Raw genomic sequence first — 22,187 nt, forward strand, 5'->3', positions numbered from 1 at the left:
TGCAGCTTTTATCTTTAACTACACTACCGTTCAAATGTTTGGGGTCACATAGAAATATCCTTATTCTTGAAGGAAAAGCCCCTTTTTTCAATAAATATAACATTAAATTAATCAGAAATACACTCTATACATTGTTAATGTGGTAAACGACTGTTCTAGCTGCAAACCTCTGGTTTTTATGGAATATGTACATAGGTGTATAGAGGCCCATTTCTAGCAACCATCTCTCCAGTGTTCTACTGGTACATTGTGTTTGCTAATCACATTAGAAGGCTATTGGATGATTAGAAAACCCTTGTGCAATGATGTTAGCACAGCTGATAAGAGTTTTGCTGATTTTTCAACGAACGGGCAAAATTATTATTTTGAATAAACATCATTATTTCTAATCTTGTCAATGTCTTGACTATATTTTCTATTCATTTTGCAACTCTTTTGATGAATAAAAGTGTGACTTTCAATGGAAAACAAAAAAGTGTATAGGTGACCCAAACTTTGACGGTAGTGTATGTTTTAGTGTTTACATATGTATTTGTCCAAAAGTAAATCTGTTTTCACACATGACCACTGGAATATTGTCCACACGTTCAGGTCATTGTTCTTCACATATGATGACTGCTGTAAGAAACTGTCTAAGTGAGGCACATTCACAACAGCAAGAGAATCTCGCAAGGATCCAGGCACGGGTGTGAGATCTGACTTTGGCCTGCAGGTGGCAGACACTAGCCCATTCGTTCTCTGTGCAGTATCTAGAGTTTCTCCTCATGCATTCTCACATTAGTACACTTGGAGAACGTCCAGAGAATCACAACAATCACAGTCTTTTCTGACGATCTCTGGAGACCCTCTGGTTTTCAGCTGCTATAAAACACTACTTGGTGGTAGGATTAATGTGACCCTTTCATGGGATTTGTTGATTTTACCCCCAAAAAATGAAAAATAGTTTGGATTTTCTGAATTCCCCCTGCGGGAGACAATCCGTGTTGACCTCAGACTGCACATGTGTAGCCAGGATCGATCACACAGATCCTGGGTTCTGACAAATATATGTGAGCATGTAACAGAAAGGCACGTCCTTTCACATGTTTAGTCTATATCACGCGCTCGTCTTATCTCTATACTCACAGCTTCTTTCTTGGGCTCCCGGTCGAGATCGAGACGCAGCAAAGAGTTGTTGACTTTCAGGGCTAGAGATAAGGCCATCAGTCCACCAGTCTTGATTTCATTCTCTCGTAGGTCCAAGCGCAGCAGTCTCGGGCTCTCAGCGATGAATTCAGCCACAGCCACCGCTCCTGTAGCACAAAACAGCAGAAAGAATTGGGAGTCAGTCAGAGTCTGTGAACACAAACTAAACCAGAAGAGCACAAGCTGATGTTCTCACCTTCACAGGACAGTTTGGTGGAGGCAAGGCCGAGTCTGAGCACAGAGCGGTTGGCAATCAGTCCATCTTTCAGCTTATGGACGCCTTCATTACCCACTGAGTTATGACCAAGGTTCAGGGTCTCCAGACTCTGAGTGCATGGCTGAGAAAAACAACACATGACGATGAAAAGCTTAGAAAATGTAAAGTAGATGAGTGAGTGTTTGTTAAATGGATTATTTATCTACTGTATAACAGGCTGTTGTACCTGAGCTGATTAGAAAATAGTTGTTGTCATAGGAGCCTATGGGGACATTTCCAAGCTCTCACTCATCTCTGTCACTTTTACATTCACACAGAGAAATAAGATGTGTATGGCGTATGTACAATGTTTGCTGGCAGAGATAAGGCAAACGGTTGGATGAAAACGAATAATTACTCCAGCTACTATCACTCAAGGCAGTCAAATTGGTTAGTCAAATTATCCATGTGACAAACCAAAGGCTTTAGTAGGAGCGAGATGTCGCATGTGAGACAGTAGACTGTGGTTCAGCTGCTGAACATGAACAGATACAGTATGACGAGAAAGGAGGAATACTGCAGGTACTATGAAGATCTCTGATAAGAGTAATGAGGATATAATTAAATTAACTCAGAACCAACCTTGCTTTTGTGTGTGTGTGTAGACTTGTTTTACTATCCCAACGTGTGTGTGTGTGCGCGTGCGTGCATGTACCAGTGCAGCAGCGAGGTAGCCCATGCCGTTGTGTGTGAGCTGGTTGTTCCACAGCACCAAAGTGACGAGGCCTTTCCTCTGCTCTTTGAGTCCTTCACATACGTAGGCCAGACCTGAGACGACAAACACAGACACCATGACTACGTCACAATTCTAACAAAACGTCATGTCAACACAAATAATCAATGTCTTTATTTGTTTAAGCAACAACTTATTTGTCCTCTTGTACTTTTTCTCTTTCATTTTCTGTAATGGAAAGTATTGAACAGTCAGTCAGTAGGGACCTATTATTTAATTATGATTTTATTAATTTACCTATAAACGGTTTTAATTGGCCACACAATAATAATAATAATAATCTTCTCAATTTTACTGAACCAAATTATTAGGAAACCAATACAACCACTGTCCCATCATTCTAATACTACTAAAGCTGTAATGTAAAAAAAAAAAAAAAATTATCATATCATATCATAATCATTACCTTTAAAAACCTCTCTCCTACATTTAGCATTAGCTGTTGCTAAAGTATTGAGGTATTAATGTTATATTGTCATGCTGCTGTTTCGGTTTGTGCTTCATCACTGTACCAGAGTCTAGGATGTGGTTGTTACGCAGGTCCAGGATCTGGATATTGTAGTTGAACTTGAGCAGGTTGCCAAGTTGAGCCGAATCCTGCAGGCCATTGAGCTTGTTGTCCGCAAGGTACAACTCCCGCAGGTTCATATTCATCTTCAGAGCAGTAGCTGAGAGAAAGAAAAAAAACAGAAATTTCAGATGACGATTAGAATTCTCTGACAGTGAGGATTTACCTGGGAAGAGAAAACCCCTTCTCTTCCACATGTATGTCTCCTCCCATCACCTCTCTGGCATTTTTGTCCTTTCTTACCCAGTAACATGAGAGGCCTCCCAGACAGACCAGCATTCTCCAGGTGGAGGACTGCCAGGCTGCCACTGATCCTCAGCGCCCTCGCCACAAAAGGAGCCGAGTGGTCGAGCAGAGGAGTGTTACGTGCGTCGAGATACTGAAGGGAGCTCGTCTGAGGAGAAACACAGGTACAAACAATTTGGCACAGATTAATTTACAGTGAAATCAAGTAACATCATTACAGTGGAAACAATAATCTTCTCTCCTGGGTATAAAACAAGAGTTTCCCTTGAGGGTGAAGACAAACGCAAACTAACACTTTCATTGTTAATCCTAAATGTCCTCTTTTGCAGAAGAGGACCTTTAAGAGCAGTATGCTGCAGAACAATTATTGCTGTGGCCAATTTATGTCATCTTCTCATTTCTTATCTGTCTATACTTGAATCTTTATTAGTCGTAGTTATCTATAGTTTTCAGTTTTGATCAGGACACTTGTGGAAAAAACAATACAACCTACAATTAACCGTCTTTATATTTGTTTTCATTTCCACTTGTTCTCAACTGTAGCACTGATGGAATACAGTCGGAAGGAGGTCAGCTCATTCCTATATGTAGTATTATTTCTCAATCATTTATTTGAACACATTGAGGAAAATATGCTAATCTTGTATGCAGTTAGAAAATGACAGTTTCCGTAAAAGAAAACAGGTTCTTCAGGTTTAAGTATTTAGTGCGACCTACCCCATTCACTTGAACAATAGCACAATCCTGGATCAAATTTGAATTCTAATCCACTTAATATTATTCTAAAACCCTTGTTTGTTGTACTATTTCATGCCGAGAAATACTTGCTGTGAATAAAGTCCATTATTCCAAGTTTATTCAACACATACTTGCATTGCATTATTGTTTAGATGGAATATTACACTTTGTTATCTTTGGAACAAAGGGTTCTTACACTGACACATTGGATTATTGTGTTTTTTGAGAAAAAAACAAAACATAAATGATGTTAACCAAACTTTTTTTCCTTCCCAATCTGTCTTTTTTTTTTTTAATGCAAAGGAAATGAAATCTCACCTTTCTCATCATGTGAGCTGCAGCCTGCCATCCCCGTGTCCCAATGTGCTTGTTGAAGGAGATGTTCAGATGTGTGGCCGACTCGTAATACTCTATCATGTCAAATAGAGCTGATGCACCCTGAAAAGCAAAGGGAGAGATGGAAAGGAGTAAGAAAAAAAGTCAACCATTATGACATTAAAGACATTTAAGTCAGAAACACCACAGTCAGTCACACTTGTTGTGACCTGAGGAATCTAGTTTAGAGGAGCAGGGTCATTCTCTAACCAGAACGTTGGGGATTGACCCACAGTCTTCGTGCAGATGTGTTCCTGGGCAAAAAGGTTAATCCAAGTGTGCCAAATATACAGAATATCCAATTGGATGAGGAACAAAACAACAGTTTCCTCTCCCAAAATTGAGATATTTCTACATAATCTGAATTCAACCAAATATAGTACTTGCATAGTTTTCCCTCAAAAGCAAAAAGTACTGTTTATTAGTGTTATCTTTAATCCATGGTTTTCAAAAGACAGTATATTTATTTGAAGGCTCACATTTGTGCGGTGTCCTGCTCCGAGACGCTGTATTCATTTCATTTTATTGTCTTAAAGCACTAATGGACACCGAGTAAAAAGTACATTATTTTCTACTTGGCCTGATCACTTTATCTCTAAATAATGTTTTGAATTTCAAATGTTTATCTTGTGTTGAACAGTAAAACAGGTTTCTGAAAAATAAATAGTGACTACTGCTGTAGAATGAATGCAGTGTTGTGTTCTCAATGAGTTGTAGAACAGGAGTATAGTAAATGTAAATGTGCATATTCTTAATTGTCATAAATAAATCTGATGATTATAATAATTTGTCCCCCAAAAATGAAATGATTTCCAAATCAAAAGAAATCAAAATTTCTTTTTTATCTGGTCAACAGTACAAAAGTCCCAAAATACTTGGAGGAACAACAGAATAAACAAATGAGAGAAAAGCAGCTAATTCTGAGAATGTTTGTCAAACAGGTAACAGAACTGTTTATTCTGAGGCAGGACTGAAGTGAAATGTCAGGTGACTCAGGATCAGGTTGAATTGCACTTGTGATCAGAATGTGTTGATCTTTACTATCATGATACCTGAAGATGGATCTTTCACGGGTAGAGTTTATGTGATGGCCTTGTTTCTGGTGCAGCTGGTTTCAGGACGTGGTGTTAACTGGTTATGGTTTAAGTTAAGGATAAGGCTCTGGTGAGGCTTTTAACATGAATGGAAGTCAATGTGAGTCCTTAAAAGGATAGCTGTGCAAACCTGTGTGTGTGTGGTAGACATCACGGCGTATACACAAGTGTGTTTATCTTCAGGGTGGGAGAACATGAGTCACATTCAGTCCAATAAAAGCCGCCTAAGACTAGCGCTCGCCGTGCTTCTGCATCCTTTGGAAACTTTCATCATATCATATCCTTCAAAACAAGATGCCAAATCAAGGCATGTTTCTACTGGATATCTCAGTGACACCCACTGACAAGACAAACTCTTCTATTTAATCTTCTCGCCACAGTGGATCATCTGCCTCCATCTTGTCCTCTCCCCTGTGTCCTCTTCTGCTAAATCAAATGTGCTCATGTCGTCCTTCACAAAATCCAAGAACCTTCTCTGTGGACTTCCTCTTTTCCCCCTGCCTGGCAGCTCAACCGTCAACATGCGTTGTCCAATATAATCACTATCCCTCCTCTGCATGTGACAAAACCATCTCAACCTGGCCTCTTTTTCTTTATTTCCAAACCTGTTCAACCTGAGCTATCCCTCAAATATCACTCACTTCTACTGCTGTTACTTTACAACACTATTTTACAACTCCTCCATTCAGTTCCTTTTCTATACAAACCAGTAACATTTCCCACATATGTACATGTCCTCCTTTAAGTGTCTAACGTCGTCAGAGGCGAGACACTTGTCACAGACTGTGATGCTGCTCTCTGGTGATTCAGTCACTGACTCATTCAGCTACTTCATAAATATTTCCAGAGAAAATTTCTATGTTGGGTGAAAAAAACCCGACTGGGTTTGCCTCTCTGCATTTGTTTGCATGACGTAAAGCCCTAATGGGTGCATACAACTAAAATGATGTGTATCTATCAGTATCTCTAGTCTGTACACATGTCCAGTATTGTTCACTTATGTACCTGGCTGTATTTAATGTTCTTGTAATGCAAATCAAAAATAAACAGACCGGAACGATCGCTAAATGTGACAAAGTGCAATGCAAACAAATACATTTTTTCAGCATATGCTTCAATTTTGGACTCCACTGCATAGGAAATGTGTTCATTCAAACCAGGATGAAAAAACTGATTTACACTGAGTTTTTTGTATTTCTACCTAAGGTTTTCTAAGGTTAGACTGGCACTGGTTTGACTTTATCTTTTTGACTGTTTTGCAATGTTTTAAGGGCAGCCAACTAAAACACTGGGATCATCAGCTATTTTACCTTGAAATGTGCACCACAGCTGAACCTGGAAACATTTATTCTCAAATATCTCACGGTATTATTATACTAAAAGTAATCACTTTCCAATGAGACACCCGTCTAAAAAATCTGTCCTTATCAGCACATTCATTCTTGAGTGGTGGCCAAAAGTGTGTTTTCTGAGGTCCGTGATGTTGACATTTTAGGTTTAAACACCAAATCAGTTCCTCTTTCAGTCTAAGTAAATGTGTCAGATGTCCTTCTACTGATGAATCACGTTCAACAGAAAGTGACCGTCACTTATGAATTCAAAACTAGTCAAAACTGGCATGGAGGCATAATTAGAAGCCAAAAGTTCAGACTGGAAATCCTCAAAAACTGGGAGAAGATGCATCCTCTTTAACAGGAACCGATAATACCTACTAATAAATCATATAACCAGCATAAATTGTTAGTAATGATGGCCAAAGCGACCACTAATGCTCCATTTCATTAGTGGCCAAGAAGGAGTTAATGTGGGATTGAATCTGATATCAGCGTTGACATATGTGGTGTTGTCAGGAGGTAGGACCAAAAAAAAAAAATTGAGATGTGTTTCCAAACTTTCCATTTTGGAGAAATTAATCATACGCGATCTGGGAACCAGACGCTTTATACATCATCTGGGAGTGAACATGACACAAAACAAGAAATGAAACAAAAAACGGGACATGCATTATTACGGCAATAAAACCACAGGCAGACAGCATTCCTGTCATCGGTGAGGACATTAATGGAAGTCCTCTTTCATATGAATTTACATGCACGCATAACAAAACTGTTTTTTTTTTTTTTTGCTTTACAGGGTGACCACTGGTCAAATCTCCAGTAGAAAAAAAAATCCCCATCAATTCGTACATCTAACACGGACTGAATGATTTAGGGAAAATACCTTCCTGGAAATTTTTTGCAACCAAGTTCTTTCTGACGATATCATTTAAATATTCAGTTCAATGCTCAGTCTGTGACATATTCTCAACAGGACAGAGCATTACATTACAACGTTAAATGACAAAAGTGCTGCATTTAGTGGCATCCATGTGCAATCTAAGTCGATTAATGATTATTAATCTCGGCATTGCAAAACAATCTCCATGAGTGGCCCTAATACTTAATGGTAAATTTGTAATATTGTGGATATCGAGATTGTTTTTTCTATAATTGATGCCGTTTATTTTGGTCCATGAATGATTGTCGATTTACTTTTTTCCCCCATTTCATAAGATGTAACTCTAACAAATAATACAAAAAAGAGCTCGACTTAAAGTATTTCCAATAAAAATGATGTATAAACTAAATTTAAATATATTAACCAGGTCATTCTATTTTGTATATTCTATTTATCAAGTTTCTGAGAATAAAGATGCATAAATTGTAATAAATGGCTGATTATTATTTATATCACAAATTCTGCATTTTTATTCTGGATCAATAAATAATGTCGACTATAAAAATGGCAAATGTCTCCCTCTAATATATAGTTTTAGACACTGTATTCAAGTTATGTTCATAGATTCCCTCTAAATGCCACACAAGGCACTTTTATCCTCTGTGTAGGTATTCAACTTTTAGACATAAAAAAGATCAATTGTTCTACCTGACACCAAACTGCCAGTCTTGAGGTAATATAATAGCTACCCAAATTTACACTATTGTCAATGAATCCAGCGCACTCCAAACGAGAGTTGAAGAGCAGCATTTAAATTCATTTTGTGGTCATCATAAGTTCGCCACACAGGATGAGCAGTAATTAAAGTTACCCTTCCTACCTACCATGTATCCTGTGTGTGACTGCAGCTAAAAGCAGTCCTCAAGTCTGTGTGATTCAGTACCGTCGAGTATATTTGGAACTCCGTGTGACAGGAAGTGGTCAGGGCCAGTGTCCTTCTGCTCCACATCACAACACTGTCTATGTGTGCATGTCTACAGCACAACAGTCCTTAATGGTGTTTACACAATTGGACATCTGGAGTAATCAGAAAACCCACGGCAAACATTCGACATCCTGCCAGTGAAAGAGGATCAGACTGAACCAAGAGCGGTGACAGAGACATGAAAAAGAGACTCGGGCATGAGTAAATTAAAGCGGGAGCAGAGATGGAGGGAAGCAAAGGGAGAGATTTTCAGTGACATCTTACATCTTCATCCAGGTTGGTCTGCTCCAGGTCGATCACTTTGAACTGGACCCTCTTCAAAATCTCCTCCAGAGACTCACATGCCTTGTAGTCCAGCTTTTCACCTGAAGACATAAACATTCAAATAACACCAGCTTTTTGCAACTGCACACAGTAACATTAATTGACATTAAGACATTAACATTAAGTGCTGCACAAAATCAAGTCTGTGGAAATGAACATACATTCATGGTGTGGAACTGTGAGGCTGTCGTTTTTAGTGCTTACCTTTTAAATCTAAGCATTCGTTTCGCTGTGTCAGGTCTTTGAACTCCTACAGAAACAAAAAGAAGCAGGGTTACGAGTCTGTGCGTTTCCTCATTGAATCAAACTTGTTGAAACTGATAAAAATCAACTCTGGAGACAAAACATAGATGTAGATCTTATGTAAACGGTAAAACTTTTCTAAAAACATTTGCTCAACATCAGCAGAGGTAACTTATGTAAAGTACTGTGTGGGTATACCAAGTCCTCAGCAAGTCCTGACCAATTTTATTTTAGAAAAATTGTATCTATTTATTTTTTGTCAACACAAGCACTTTCATTGTATTCCCAACTGCTGCTTCTGTACCACACACGCCCAGAGTGTAACATTTAGGGGCGTGTTTACTGGTGGAAATTGAATAAACTACCTATAAGTTTGTTTATGCTTGCTGGTTTATCTCTGCAGACAGAAAACAGAGGCCTGAAAAGTGCAATATGTATTACTGATTTCTAAATCAATCAACTATTCTGATCGATCGAATCGATCAATCGGTTTGGGTGTTTACAAAAAAAAAAGAAAAAAAAAAGGATAGGAAACAAACTCTCTGATCATTAATTCAAGGTTTGGGAAAGACAGATCAACATTTCTCAGAATTTTCTGTAATTTTTTGGACCAATCAATTCATCGAGAAAACAATCGACAGATCAACCGATTATAGTAAATAACCAAGTTGCTGCTCTAATTATAACAGGTCACAAACAAGTGAATTACAAGAACCTAAAACCCCCAAAGACCTCAGTGAGTCCCTATTCTGTAACTTTAACGTTTACTTCTGTCCTGCCTGTATTTAATCTTTCAGTTGATCCGAATGATGAAATCCTAAGTGGTAAAAAAGCTTCGCTACAAACATTAATGGCTAATGGTTATACTAATGGCCAGAGGATAAATGCAAGCGGCGTAGCGTTGCACTGGGAACGATGCACTGCTGGCAAAAATGAAGCAGATGAAGAAGCAATGGTTCAGCTTCTTGTGTTCGAACTAATGCTGATCAGAGTAGAAGCTGATAAAAACCCATGTGCAGTGCGGTCATATGTCACGGGTGTGAATGCCAATGGAACACATTCCGACTGATAAAAACACATTTAAACCCAGGATGTAATGAATTTTTTTTTTTGACCAGTGGGAACAGGGTAGTAGATATAGCTTCAAATAGCTAGCGAGGCCAAGTGGACTTTTATTCCCTCCAATAGCAAAGCATATTATACTGTATACATGTATCAAAGTGTTTTCCACAGATCTTCAAGGACTGCATGTTTCTACATAGTCACATAAAGCAAGTGTGCACTCGACTTGCATGCAAGCACATAATAGGGAAACCACTTTTTCCCTAAGGAATCAAAGAAGCAGAAATGTGACACAAGGCCAGCAAGAGTCCAGGGCCAAAGACTCCAATGGAACCGACTGTGGAGCACACATTCAACATGCAGCTGCTAAACAGCGACCCTTATAAACACAGACACACAAACAACTGGCCAGAAATGTACATAACCTGTAGGGCCTCTGGCAGGCTGCCACACGTACAGTTGGACTTAATAAAGGAAGCATTCAGAGTGTAAGAGGGAAACAAGTAAATGGCTGAGCTCTTGCTAACCCTTCTCTCAGTGGCCAGCCGTTTGGTCTGACTGCCGTGTTTATGTGGCTGGTTACTGCAAGGATGACTAAGCAGAAACTAACAGGGGATGTCGTGGACCGGGGGGGAAGGGAGGGAAAGAGAGAAGGAAGGTGGTGATCAAGACTCTCAGATCAGACAAATTCCAATGGAAATGTACCAAGAACACAGGACTAAATGAAGCTCACAGTTGCACGTTAGCACAGTGATGCGCATTTCCACAAGTGGCTGAGATGTTAACATAACGTCTCTCGATCAGCTGACCGGGGCGTGTGGGTATTTACCTTACATAGTGTCTGTGTTTCCAGCTGGCTTTAACTTTCCTTAAACATCATCACTCACACACAGAGACAAACATGCAGGTACAAACGTGCTTGAGTGAGGCCCAGTTCGGGTTTTATGAGTGTGCACTGCAGCGACTGAGCAACAGTGCAAACAAGAAAAAGTGCTAATGTGTCTCTTCTGCAAAGGTTAGCACTGCGAACTCCTCCTGTCAGTATAACTAGGGGGCAATAGTTTTGTTGACAGGATATACCTGCTAAAATCCTGTCACATGCATTTACACTGTATAATAAAGCGACATTTCGCTTCCTATAAATTGTCAACACATTTTTCTGTTGATCATTTATTACAAATGATTCACAGGTTTTAGCTCATAATATGTTAAGTCTTTTGTTTGGTAATTATTTATTATTTGAGGTTCACACTGATGGGCAGAGAAACAAGGATCTGATGACCTGAATGGATGACCATGCTAAAATTCACTAACCAAAATAAATGATCTATTAGAGATATTTATGCGACTTTTACACATAACAGCAGTTTTAATGGATTTAAACAATAATTTCATTTAGAAATGTCAAATATATCCATGGTTTAGATGATACTAACTTAAAAATACACAAAAAAAAATGTTCTTTTGAGAAGGATGAAGTGTACATGCTGTTCTAGTTGAAAACCACCAGGGGTAAAAATAACCACTTATGTATATATCACAAGGCATCATAACACGTATGAGTATAGCTCCACGTGGCTGCCCTGGGGCTTCAGTGTGCAGCAGTCTGAACACTTAGGACAAGTGGAGTGAACTTTAGTTCCCGTTTGTGAGATAAAACAAGATGTAGTCCCATCATAAACATCAATGCCTGGTGATGAAAACACTTCTAAAAGCTTTATTTTAGTTCACGGTGTGATGCACCATAGCATGACTAGATTTACTGTGATCTGTTTGGGTGGGAGAGAATCTGGTCAGGAATTGTTTCCTTGTGACTGTCCTTGTGGTTTGGTGGTGGGATATCTGTGATGCCCCAATGCATCTTCTGCCATCAAAACGCTGCAGAGGTTTTCGCCATTTGATTAGTGACTGTAATGACACAGTCTTTAGTAACGGAGAACTAGCCACAGCAAAGTGTAGAGAGCACAGGGTAGGGAAAAAAACAAGCAGGAGATCAACAGCTGTGGTTAAGATGACTTCTCACTGCCAAGAGACTTAAGAAAGTAATATGACATCCAACAAGAGTAGTACGAGTAGTAAGTGATAATGTTCTTATCATTTCTTCAGGGTTTAGAAAATATTATGTTTCTTTTATAGAGAAAATAAGTTACAAAATTGTCAAAACTAGAAATAAATAAAAAAAAATGTGTCAGGCCTCACCTGTATCTGTTTAAGCACTTTGGGAATAGTTTTGCAGTTGAGTTTCTGACAGGCCTGTTTGTAGGAAAAGAGGATCTCCTCCACTGTCACATTCAGCGCTGCAAAACAGAAGATTAAAGAGGTTAGGATCAAGCTTTTATTATCTGGTTTCTTTCACACCTGGGAATCAAACAAACACACACAGAAGATAATCAGGCAGAGTAAAAAAATAGAAGACACATTTATCTGATGACATTTTCGCTGCATACGTTAAAAGATTTGGGTGGAATCTCCAGCAACACTGAAATTCAAAGATTCAATGGTGCGTGTGGTGAGAATACGAGTCTAAAATACATGCAGTTAATCTGAAATGGATGTGGTTAATGTCTGCTGCTGGTTTATGTCATTGCATCATTAGGTTAAAGGATGCCTGTTTATTTTGTCAGCTCCACAGTTCACTTGCAGGTCAGTTGGTTATGAAGCAACGGTAACACTAGAGCAGGGCATTATCACTGCAGTTCTGATTTGCCACCATTTGCAAAACAGCAAACGGATACAAAATCTGGAATGGACTGGGTTTGATAGCACTTTGAAATATCGCCCATGTCTGTCCCAGTGCTGATCCTGGAGTTTATGTCAATAAATTATCACCATAAAAAAATCTAGGACAGGGACATACTTTGAAAAAAAGTGTCTTATGTGATTTGTTTGTGTGTCTGCCTTGAGGAGCACTCTCCTGACCGAGAGGACAAGGAACTGTAACCGCTTTAAGGGCTCCCCCGTTTAAGTTCACAAAAAGAATGAATTGTTCCTCTGTCTGTGTGTGTGTGTGGGGTCAGCCACTGCTGCCATCCCAGACTGTTGTGGGTGGGCTAATTCCAGTCAGGTGACTGGGCAACATACAAACCCACTGTTCTGACTGAAAGACTCTGTTGTAAGATGAAGTGGAGCAAAACATAATGCTGTTAACACACAAACAAAAGCACATGTATGGATGAATTCAGTAAAGTCAGGATGGTAAATGACATTAACATGGTGTTTATTTAGACCCTTTGGGTGCACCGCAACCAATATGAATCACTGGTTCAGCAACAAGGATACGAATGCTCAACATCTTTTCACCAATAAAACAGCTTATTTTGACCAAGCCAGCGATTTAGCTCCTGGAATTCGAGCCCTGTGTTTTTGATGTGGCAGACTGGGCCTTCATTCTTGTTCAGCCTCATGAAAACTTACCACCCTATGATGTAGCCAGTAACTGCATGCAGCACAATCTAGTATAATGCTGCAGGGGTCATGTGTTGTCAGTGTTTAAAATGAAGGATGTAGTTGGGAAGGGTAATATGACAATTAACATATTCAAGACACGACATGATAATGTTTTATTGATTTCTATCTGTTCAGTTTGTCATTATGCAACCTCTGCATTCACAGTATAATGTTTCCTGGTTCATGTCTGGTTTATCTGATTTGGACAGGTTTACACACACACACAGCTTCTCCAGTTCATCTCTTGAAAAGTTTGCAGTCCATGTGTGAAAGCAGCACTGGGGTATACTATGAACAGTTTTTGATGGTCTCTGATGTTCTATAGACCAGACCTTGCTGATGAAATTAAATATAATTTCAGCTGTGAAAATGCAAGCACAGCAACAGATAAAGTGTTCATGGAGATTAATCCTGTCAAGCAAAGAGGTGACAGTAACAGTCACATACGTGACATGAACATACTTTTTCTGACCAAAATTGTGGTTTTGAAATTTTTTCTTTCAGAAAAGTTATACTCTTTTTTTCCCCTAAATATAATGAAAGAAAGTAAGGTAAGGCTGTCTATGTTACTTCCAGTGACTTGAATTGTATGCTGCTAAATAGCTAACTAGTATATTTAGACCATTTATTTAATTTCCATTTTTACTTCATTCATAAAGAGTTCTTAAAAGGCTGTTAATTTTACCAGTATATGACACGGAGTGTGTCCTGGTGAACGGTGTGTCATTGGAAAAGTGTTATTGTTCAGTGTTTTGGTGGAGCAAGTGTGTGTATACACTTCCTGAGGAAAGGTGTGGTATCGGGGGGAGGGTCTTAAGATGAAAACGTTAAAAATGCAATATTTCTCTTTGAACCGGCAGTGTTTTTGGTATATTGCCAATAATACCCCAGAGAGTTTTTTTGTTGTTATCGTCTTTATATATTTACATTTTATTTGACTTTTCCAACTGTTTGTGGCATTTGTATGAATTTCCGTCCTTTAACCATTAGGTAAAATCTCGACCATTTAGAAGGGGTCATTATTTAAAAAAAATAAAAATAAAATAAACATTGGTTGGGGTTATCGTTCATCCATCTATCCATCCATCCAATAAGAAATGCAAACAAAATTATTTTTTGATTGGTTTTCCTTAGTAGGGTTGTTAAAGTGTTAAGTTAACTATAGTGTTTTCATACATTGATCATTACTAACAGAACGCCTGGACGAAAAAACAAATATGAGAAAGTAGCAATTGTACTCAAACAAAATGGAAACGAGTAAAATCAAATGCTGCCTTCAAGGTTGCAGGATCATGAAGAGCTACAGTTAATTTGAATTATTTATCCATTATGTTTAACTCTGCATTTGTATGGACAGCAAGATAGAATTTCTTGGCACAGAGAAATGTGTTTTCTAACTGTACATATGACAATAAACTCTTTGAATCTTGAAGAGATACACAGGAAGAGAGGAAAGAAACCGCTCCAAACATACAAGGATGAGAATTACTCGTATGCACAGTCAAAAAAGGGGTAAGATTACACTGGCACTGGATTAAAAAAACAAACAAACAAAAAAAACACTCTTAATCTGACGCACTGGGCAAACAGTCATACACCCCCCAAGTCCTGACAGGACAGTTAGCCCATTGTGGCCAGAGTCCAGCAACAAAACCCCAAAACTTGTAACTCAAAGACAACATCAAAACTATTTCCCAAGTTAGGTGCAGTAACATTTTACTTGATGCACTGCACCATCCACTGAAAGATCCATTTGGCCTGACCATCCCTTGAATAAAGAAAACCAGCTATTCATGTTATACTGAATAAAGGAGCAAAAAAAGGGCAAGGCGACTGGTGTCAAAACAACCTGGATTAGTCTTCAGTCATTAAAAGACGAGAAGAAAATGGAACATGTCCGTCTCCGTTCTGACTAAGTGAGTTTGCTTAATGACACGGAGCAAAACACTCTCGCTCTGGTTTAATTAAACCTTGCAAACTTAATGGCTTACAACCACGGTGGGATCATCATGTCCACCACCCAGCAGTTATCCTACAACAAGTCATCAGCTTTTAAATCATTTTATTTTTTGACTCAATTATTGGCTTTAAAGGTAAGCAACAGTAGAGTACTGTATTGCTTTCAGGGTATGCCCCTGTAATGGTCTTAAACGGTCTGCATCAACTCTAGCCTGACAGCTTTGTTCCATCTGTGCTACAGTGCACTGCACAGCTGACTGAATATAGTATCTTGGGGCAAGAAGAAAACAGCAGGCGACAACAGAGATGTGGCTGCCATAATTTATAAACCAATTACTTGAGTTGAACAACTGGCAGAGCTGCAACAAGTACAGACACGTGCTCAGAGCAGGGAGGAGTATGTCAAAGCTCTCTAAAGCAAGCATCTTTGAATTTGGTAACAGCATTAGTTCATCTGTGAACTATATAATGTACTTTCTAAAGAGATTCTAGCCAGCGGTGTAAAAGTAACAAGAAGAGAAAGGATACAGAGTTCTTTCTCTAGAATTCTTTTTTTTTAGTTTTGTTCTCAGAACACTACAAAATACAAGTAGTAAAGAAATAACAAAAGTCTTGTTTAAAAATGATTCAATAAATGTTTATATTAAGCAATTGTATCATTTCTTTACTATAAAATTGTTGTTATATCATCAGAAGGAGCAAAACCAGATGCTGCACGGATTGGCATCAGCCATACAATTTCGACATGCTGCATTTATCACTTTTGCTGTTACCAACCAAACAATCATTATGGGCGCCTTGTTCAGGGACCTGGGCATAATTTGGGCATTTCTTACAGATGGTCACACATTCTTTTCCCAAGTGCACAGGAGTAAGGGATACATGGCTGGAGGTCAAATGTCTGAAGTGGTACGGGACTGTGAAAAGTTTGGACAGTACTGATGTATGAGAAATTTTCTCGATCCCCACGCACTCGCTACCCTCAACCATGAAAAACCTTACACTTTTAGTTTTGATGCAAGTTGTGAAGGTCAACACGTGTTATTGTGGGTTGGCTGGTGTAATTCAAAATCTCAACAGGAACATTAATGTAGGAGGAAGAAGGAGATAAACAATAGCTGCAAATACATTGTAGAGAAGGGGTGGGATTGCATTGTACTTCCCACCCCCTTTCGGATATCTACATGAAATCCTTGTTTTCTGCTTCCTAACCAACTGACCTGCTTTTATCACCACAATTATGAACCAATTCATTTGTATTTTTCCCAGTCACTTTCAATGATGGTGCCAGCTTGTCAAAATTAATGTTACAGTTTTTGGGATTTTCTTTTCATTTGCCTAATGGGCCGCTAAAACAACTCATCGATAATCCACACGCAGCAACTAAAAATACAAGGCTACTCCTCTACTTTGCAGCAGCACATCATAACACTGCTGAAGTCAAAGCCTCTAAAAATGCCCACAAAAGGTCAAAGCAGATCAACCCCGAGCGCCCACAGTGTGAGCGTGGGCTCTAGCGGGAGCTTCAGACTTGTACTGAAACATAGATGACATAGATGCTGATCCTACCATTAACTCTACAGACATGCTATTTTTCATCATTTCATAAGCTCACTTTTGGAAGAACAGTGTCTTCTTTTCTCAATCATGTGTTTGATTTCCATAGATTTTCATGTATAAAAAAAGGTTAAGAGAAGCAAAAAAAAGTATGTATATGCTCCCTTGGTATACACAAATATCTGTGTTGGTGTTATTAACCTTCTAACCCCCCCATTTACCTCCTCAAATAGCCTAGTACATTCTATCTATCTCAGTTTGATAAAGCTAGTGGGTTTTTCTTTACTCTTCAGAAAAACACTGATCTCACTCGGGGCCCCTTTTGGTTGAAGCAATGGAGAACATTAATCCCTCCACTTGAAGTTGAAGCCAAACCTTGAGGGCTTGTAGGTCTATAAGCTAACATGTCACCATCTACAAGGTGCTGTCATGTGTTGAATAGACGCATATGGTCATCAACTTGGCACAAAATCTGCCAGCTCTTGTTCCACATTTACACAAAAACAGACAATTTCAGAGATGTTAACTGCATTTATTCAAGAAAGGAGAACACGTGCATGTCAAATCTGCCCCAAATCTGCCCCAAATCCACATGTCTCATCAGCCTTTCCATATTTCTACCACCATCACTCACATGTTATTCTTTGTCTAGCTGATAAAACAGAGTCCAAACACATTCAACATGTTCTGGGGCTTACTCCACGCACTCCAACACTGAGGCCCGAAACAAGCAAAGGCAAGTGTTTGCTTGTGTGCAGAGGAAAAGGTTTGCCAAGACAGAAGAATGCCACAAAGGGCAGATTAAAAAGAAAATGTTCGAAATGTTCAAATTTCATGTCCTGAATATCTTCTCTTTAACTAGTCAGTACACGCTGGTTTCACTAGTTACAGAGAGACACAGCACAGCACAGCATGCTCTGCAAGTCAAAAGCTTGAGACACAGCAGCGAAAACCTGGAACTGGAAGCTTCAGCTCTGTCAATAAACACCTGCCCAGCTGTTTGCACAGGTCTGGGACAGCAGAGACGGCTACAGTTTACAGTCTGATTGTCTGTGGATACTGCATTCATAACAACATAATATGAGAAGGAACTAAAGTGGTAGTCCGTATGTTGACTGATTTACCACACCTGTGGCTTTCTCACATACAATCCACCTTTCAACAGCAAACGAACAACCAATTCTCTTGAATGATCTATACTAATAGAGTATAATGCTTCCCTAATCAAAAGCATAAGGTCTGTGGAAAGTAATGTGTGCCATTCATTATGCTGAAACAGGTGGAATAACCTATGCTGACAGATTACAATCTTTGAGTGGAAATCATTTCGATCAAGTCGGTTCTCCAAAAGGGAAAAGTGGATACAGATATTACAATCCTTAGAAATGCACTCTTAGATGTATATCATCATCATCTTGCACAGTTTCTTCTGTTCAGCCAGTCAAGTCTGAAGGTGTTTTTTTTTACCGTCAGCTGGATAGTTGCTTGCACATTACTGCCGTCAATTGAAAATATTTCACAGCATGTCATGTTTGACCTTCATCGTGGTTGCATCTGCGAACATTCAGTCCAGACAGAAAGCATGTAGTCCTTCAGCTCACAAGGTAGTCAGATAAATCTTACAATGCATTTTTTCTCTCGCCGTTTACTCCACAATACATCTGTGCTTTTTCAACAAGGTCCCAGCTAAAGCAAATACATTTGAAAATACTGTGTATTATTCCGGAATATCAGAAAAACACCGACTTAACTTAGTCGAGCTATACAAATACATGCGTTTGTATAGCAGCAAGAAGCCAGCTGTTACTTCTACTGCATTCCAAGCGCTAATTTTACATGATAACTGCTATAAATTATATAACCATCTATTAGTTCAAGGATCATCTGTCTGTCCATCTGTGTCTGATCATCAAAAGATGACTCTTGCACATGCCTAAAGACAGTCATGCCAATAGAGGGAGGATGAGTCAGTTGAAGCCTCAAATGCCGATAATGCACAAGTTCATGTAAGTGATGTATTCATACCAATTTTGTAAGACAATGTTGAAATCACTGTTTTTATTAACTGTGCTGTCTGTCTTGTGGGTCTGTCTTTTTTGCTGAATGAAAATGGGATCACGAAGCAATCAAGTCATCTTTGTGTTCAGGAATTCTAATTTAGACAAAGAACTGTGGGAAGTCAATGTGGAAAGAGCAAATAGGCATAATTTTACTGTAAATTTAGCTGCCTTAGTGAGGATTTGGTCTACAGGGAAACATGACATCTCTTGTATGTTAAGGTGACAACACCAGGATGGGCACAAATATGTTAGCTTGGATGACACAAGTGCTGCCAGTAACGTGCAAGTGCCAGTGTTGAAAATAGGCCTCAGTCTCTAGTCCTGTTCACTGCCATTTCACACCGCTGTGCTGTGGATGGTGACAGCAGCGTCATTCACACATGACAGCTGGCTGCTTGGCTTGTCGGAGATGGCAGAGAGCAAATGAAGGGGGCCTGTGTCACTGCTGGTTTGTGCTACCACCAGCCTGGATAAAAACACGCAGACTTTAAGTCAACCATCTGTTTGTATTAGTCAGACTAAAACACAACTGTTAAAGTGCATGTAAACTTGGACTAAAATACCCAGATAATGCAATTGAGTCAAGTTGCAACATCATGTACACCCTCAGACCAGAGTCAGAGTCAAGCTAGCCAAGGGGCTCTGTGCATGTGCCACAGATGCAACCGCTGGCTAATACTCAGAGGTAATGGTAGAAGAACACGCATAAGAAAAAATGTGTACCAGGCTCGTATATTTTTAGACTGACATGGAGTCTGATTGTATTCTGTACCTGCTTATACGTATGGTAATATTGGCAATTGACATGCTGACCAGAAAACCCCTAATACTAACAAGCATGCCCCCTAGGGGAGTGGAGGTGGACACACATCATGCAATAAGTCCATTACCCACTAGTGCATGTACTGTATACTGGGATAAGGACAGAAGTCTAATGGAATGGCTGTAGCTCGACTAAACTATGCATGGAACCATACTGACTCAGAAAGGAGAAAAGTCTGAATGATAGCTGCCCTCTACTCAGAAACAGATGAGCTCAAACGTGTAAATGACTAAGTAACCCCATTTACATAACCCTAAGGGTATGTGACCAAAAGCAAACCAAGTGAATGTAATAGCTTCTAATGCTACATCTACATGTACTAAATATTTTCAATTAAAAATACTTAACTATTGTTTTTTTGTAGGTAACATTTTCTGAAACTAAGCCAGAAAATAAATACATGTCGACAGTTTAAGGTTAGAATGTGACCTACCCTCACACTTGAACAATAACTCTACTTAATTTTAATGGTAAAACCTGTGTTTGTCCAACTACTGTATATCATGTCAACAAATATCTGTTGTGCCAAAATGTATTTTTCAAGACATCCTTGAGCATGACATACACATGTTGAGCTCATTGACAGCTTGCCAATATTTGTGACCAACTTTCAGTGACCAACTATTTGTGACAAACTTTCAGTTTCAGTTTCTTTCTCCAATTTACAAGGCAAACAAAGAGGCACACGTAAAATGCCTAACAGGGGCATTTACAAACTAGAGTGAGCCCAGAGGGCTGATATAATTAGTAGGTATGATCATGTCACAGATAAATGGCATGACTGACTTTTCTTTAGAAACAGTTTCTTTGTTATAGTTTATATTAGTGAGCAGGAGTGAGTGGTCGAGGAGGAGTGGTGCAGTCGAGTGTGTGGGAATGTATCTGCATACCTTCTTGGTACTCCAAGATGTTACATTTCCAGTCTACTGACCTTACCAACACTTACATAGAGCAGAAACTAAACTCACTTTTAGTCTTCGATTTGTGGCCCTAAAGATTATGTCTTTTTTGTACTTGGTTAATTTTCACAGGTCAAAGATTCTCTACTGCCAAGTGGCCCTGGGGTCTGATGACACAAGATAAGGGGCAGGCTGACCAGTTACAGGATAAACACAATCATTGTAGGAATTACTGAACATGCACTGCAAGTGATTTTTCTTTACTAATATTGTAGTTGTAGAGGTAGTAGTAGTGCGGTGATACTCTACAACTATTGTATGTTTGCCATGGGAAAAACTATCCTGAAACATGGGTTCATAAATCCAATCTGGTAAGAATGATGGGGGAAAAAAATTACTTGGCATGAGCTGAAAGAATGATCCAGTGTTTCTGTGAACAAATGCATTGAGGATTTAATCTCAAACTGCACATAGAGTGAATTAGCCAAACATGGAATACAAAAACAGGGGAAGCTGTACAGCATGTTGGGAAGTTCAGGAATCTCAGGATATGATGCAGTATTTGCCCAGTCCTGGAGGGGAAACAAGACGCAACACTCAAGTCTAGACAGGGAAGGGAAAAACACTACCAGCAACACAGAAGGGGTCACCCCACGGATCTCTGAACTGATGACGGATTGTGACACAAAAAAGCACACTATTGTTCCCACAGAGGCCACTGAAACGTTTTTAAAAATATATAGACAAAATCAAGCTATTTGGTACTACATTGCAAAGGTAGTCCCAAATTCAGCAGCTGTTTTATATGATTTGTTTAATTCCAGCATCACATGCTTTATGTATGCCAATATCATGAAAATTGATTAGTTAAATTCTTGAAAAATTATAGTACTAATGAAAACATGATACAAGAGTTGGCTATTGTTGTTGTCCTGGCTTTTCTCCCTTGTGACCCCAGGTGGTCATCTTAAATGGGAGATTTCATGACTCTATGCAGTTTTCTCCTGTTCAGAAGCTAAGTTTGTGCCAGCAATTAAAGCAGATGTATATTGTTGTTTTTTAACATTTAATACTTTCTTGCCTTTGCTCTTACCAAAGTGCCTTATAATTCACATGGACGTTCCAGGCTTCTTGGTTTTGTTTCAGACAGATGACATAAGACAGGGATTCTGAGAACCTGACATTAGATCTGCAGATAAAGGGTCTGAATGAATTGTGGTTCTCTGCTCACATCTTAAGAAGAATGAGGAGCCTTCAGGTAGAGATTCAGATACATTTCATTTCCTGATCTTTAACTCTGCCGCACACACATTCAGACAGCCTGTGCCATGTGCATGTCCTAAGGATATATGGCAGAAATCAGATTATGGAAGGGTGAAAAAACATTCACCACTGACAAACCAGTTGAGCAATTGA

At 39.1% G+C, this 22,187-nt stretch overlaps 1 protein-coding gene across 1 annotated transcript in view; it reads right to left on the reverse strand.

Annotated features, from left to right (window-relative positions):
• ppp1r37 (protein phosphatase 1, regulatory subunit 37) overlaps positions 1-22,187 on the reverse strand; it is a 29,191-nt gene that overhangs the window by 3,096 nt on the left and 3,908 nt on the right. The window contains exons 2-10 of the mRNA XM_083886948.1: positions 12,226-12,323; positions 8,926-8,971; positions 8,662-8,762; positions 4,045-4,164; positions 2,986-3,136; positions 2,687-2,842; positions 2,097-2,209; positions 1,382-1,523; positions 1,126-1,292 (exon numbers count right to left, since the gene is read on the reverse strand). Of these exons, the coding sequence (XP_083743074.1) occupies positions 1,126-1,292; positions 1,382-1,523; positions 2,097-2,209; positions 2,687-2,842; positions 2,986-3,136; positions 4,045-4,164; positions 8,662-8,762; positions 8,926-8,971; positions 12,226-12,323 (1,094 nt within the window). The remainder of the gene's footprint in view (positions 1-1,125; positions 1,293-1,381; positions 1,524-2,096; positions 2,210-2,686; positions 2,843-2,985; positions 3,137-4,044; positions 4,165-8,661; positions 8,763-8,925; positions 8,972-12,225; positions 12,324-22,187) is intronic.

This window comes from Microchirus variegatus (genome assembly GCF_963457635.1).
Source record: "Microchirus variegatus genome assembly, chromosome: 3".
Classification (NCBI taxonomy): domain Eukaryota; kingdom Metazoa; phylum Chordata; class Actinopteri; order Pleuronectiformes; family Soleidae; genus Microchirus; species Microchirus variegatus.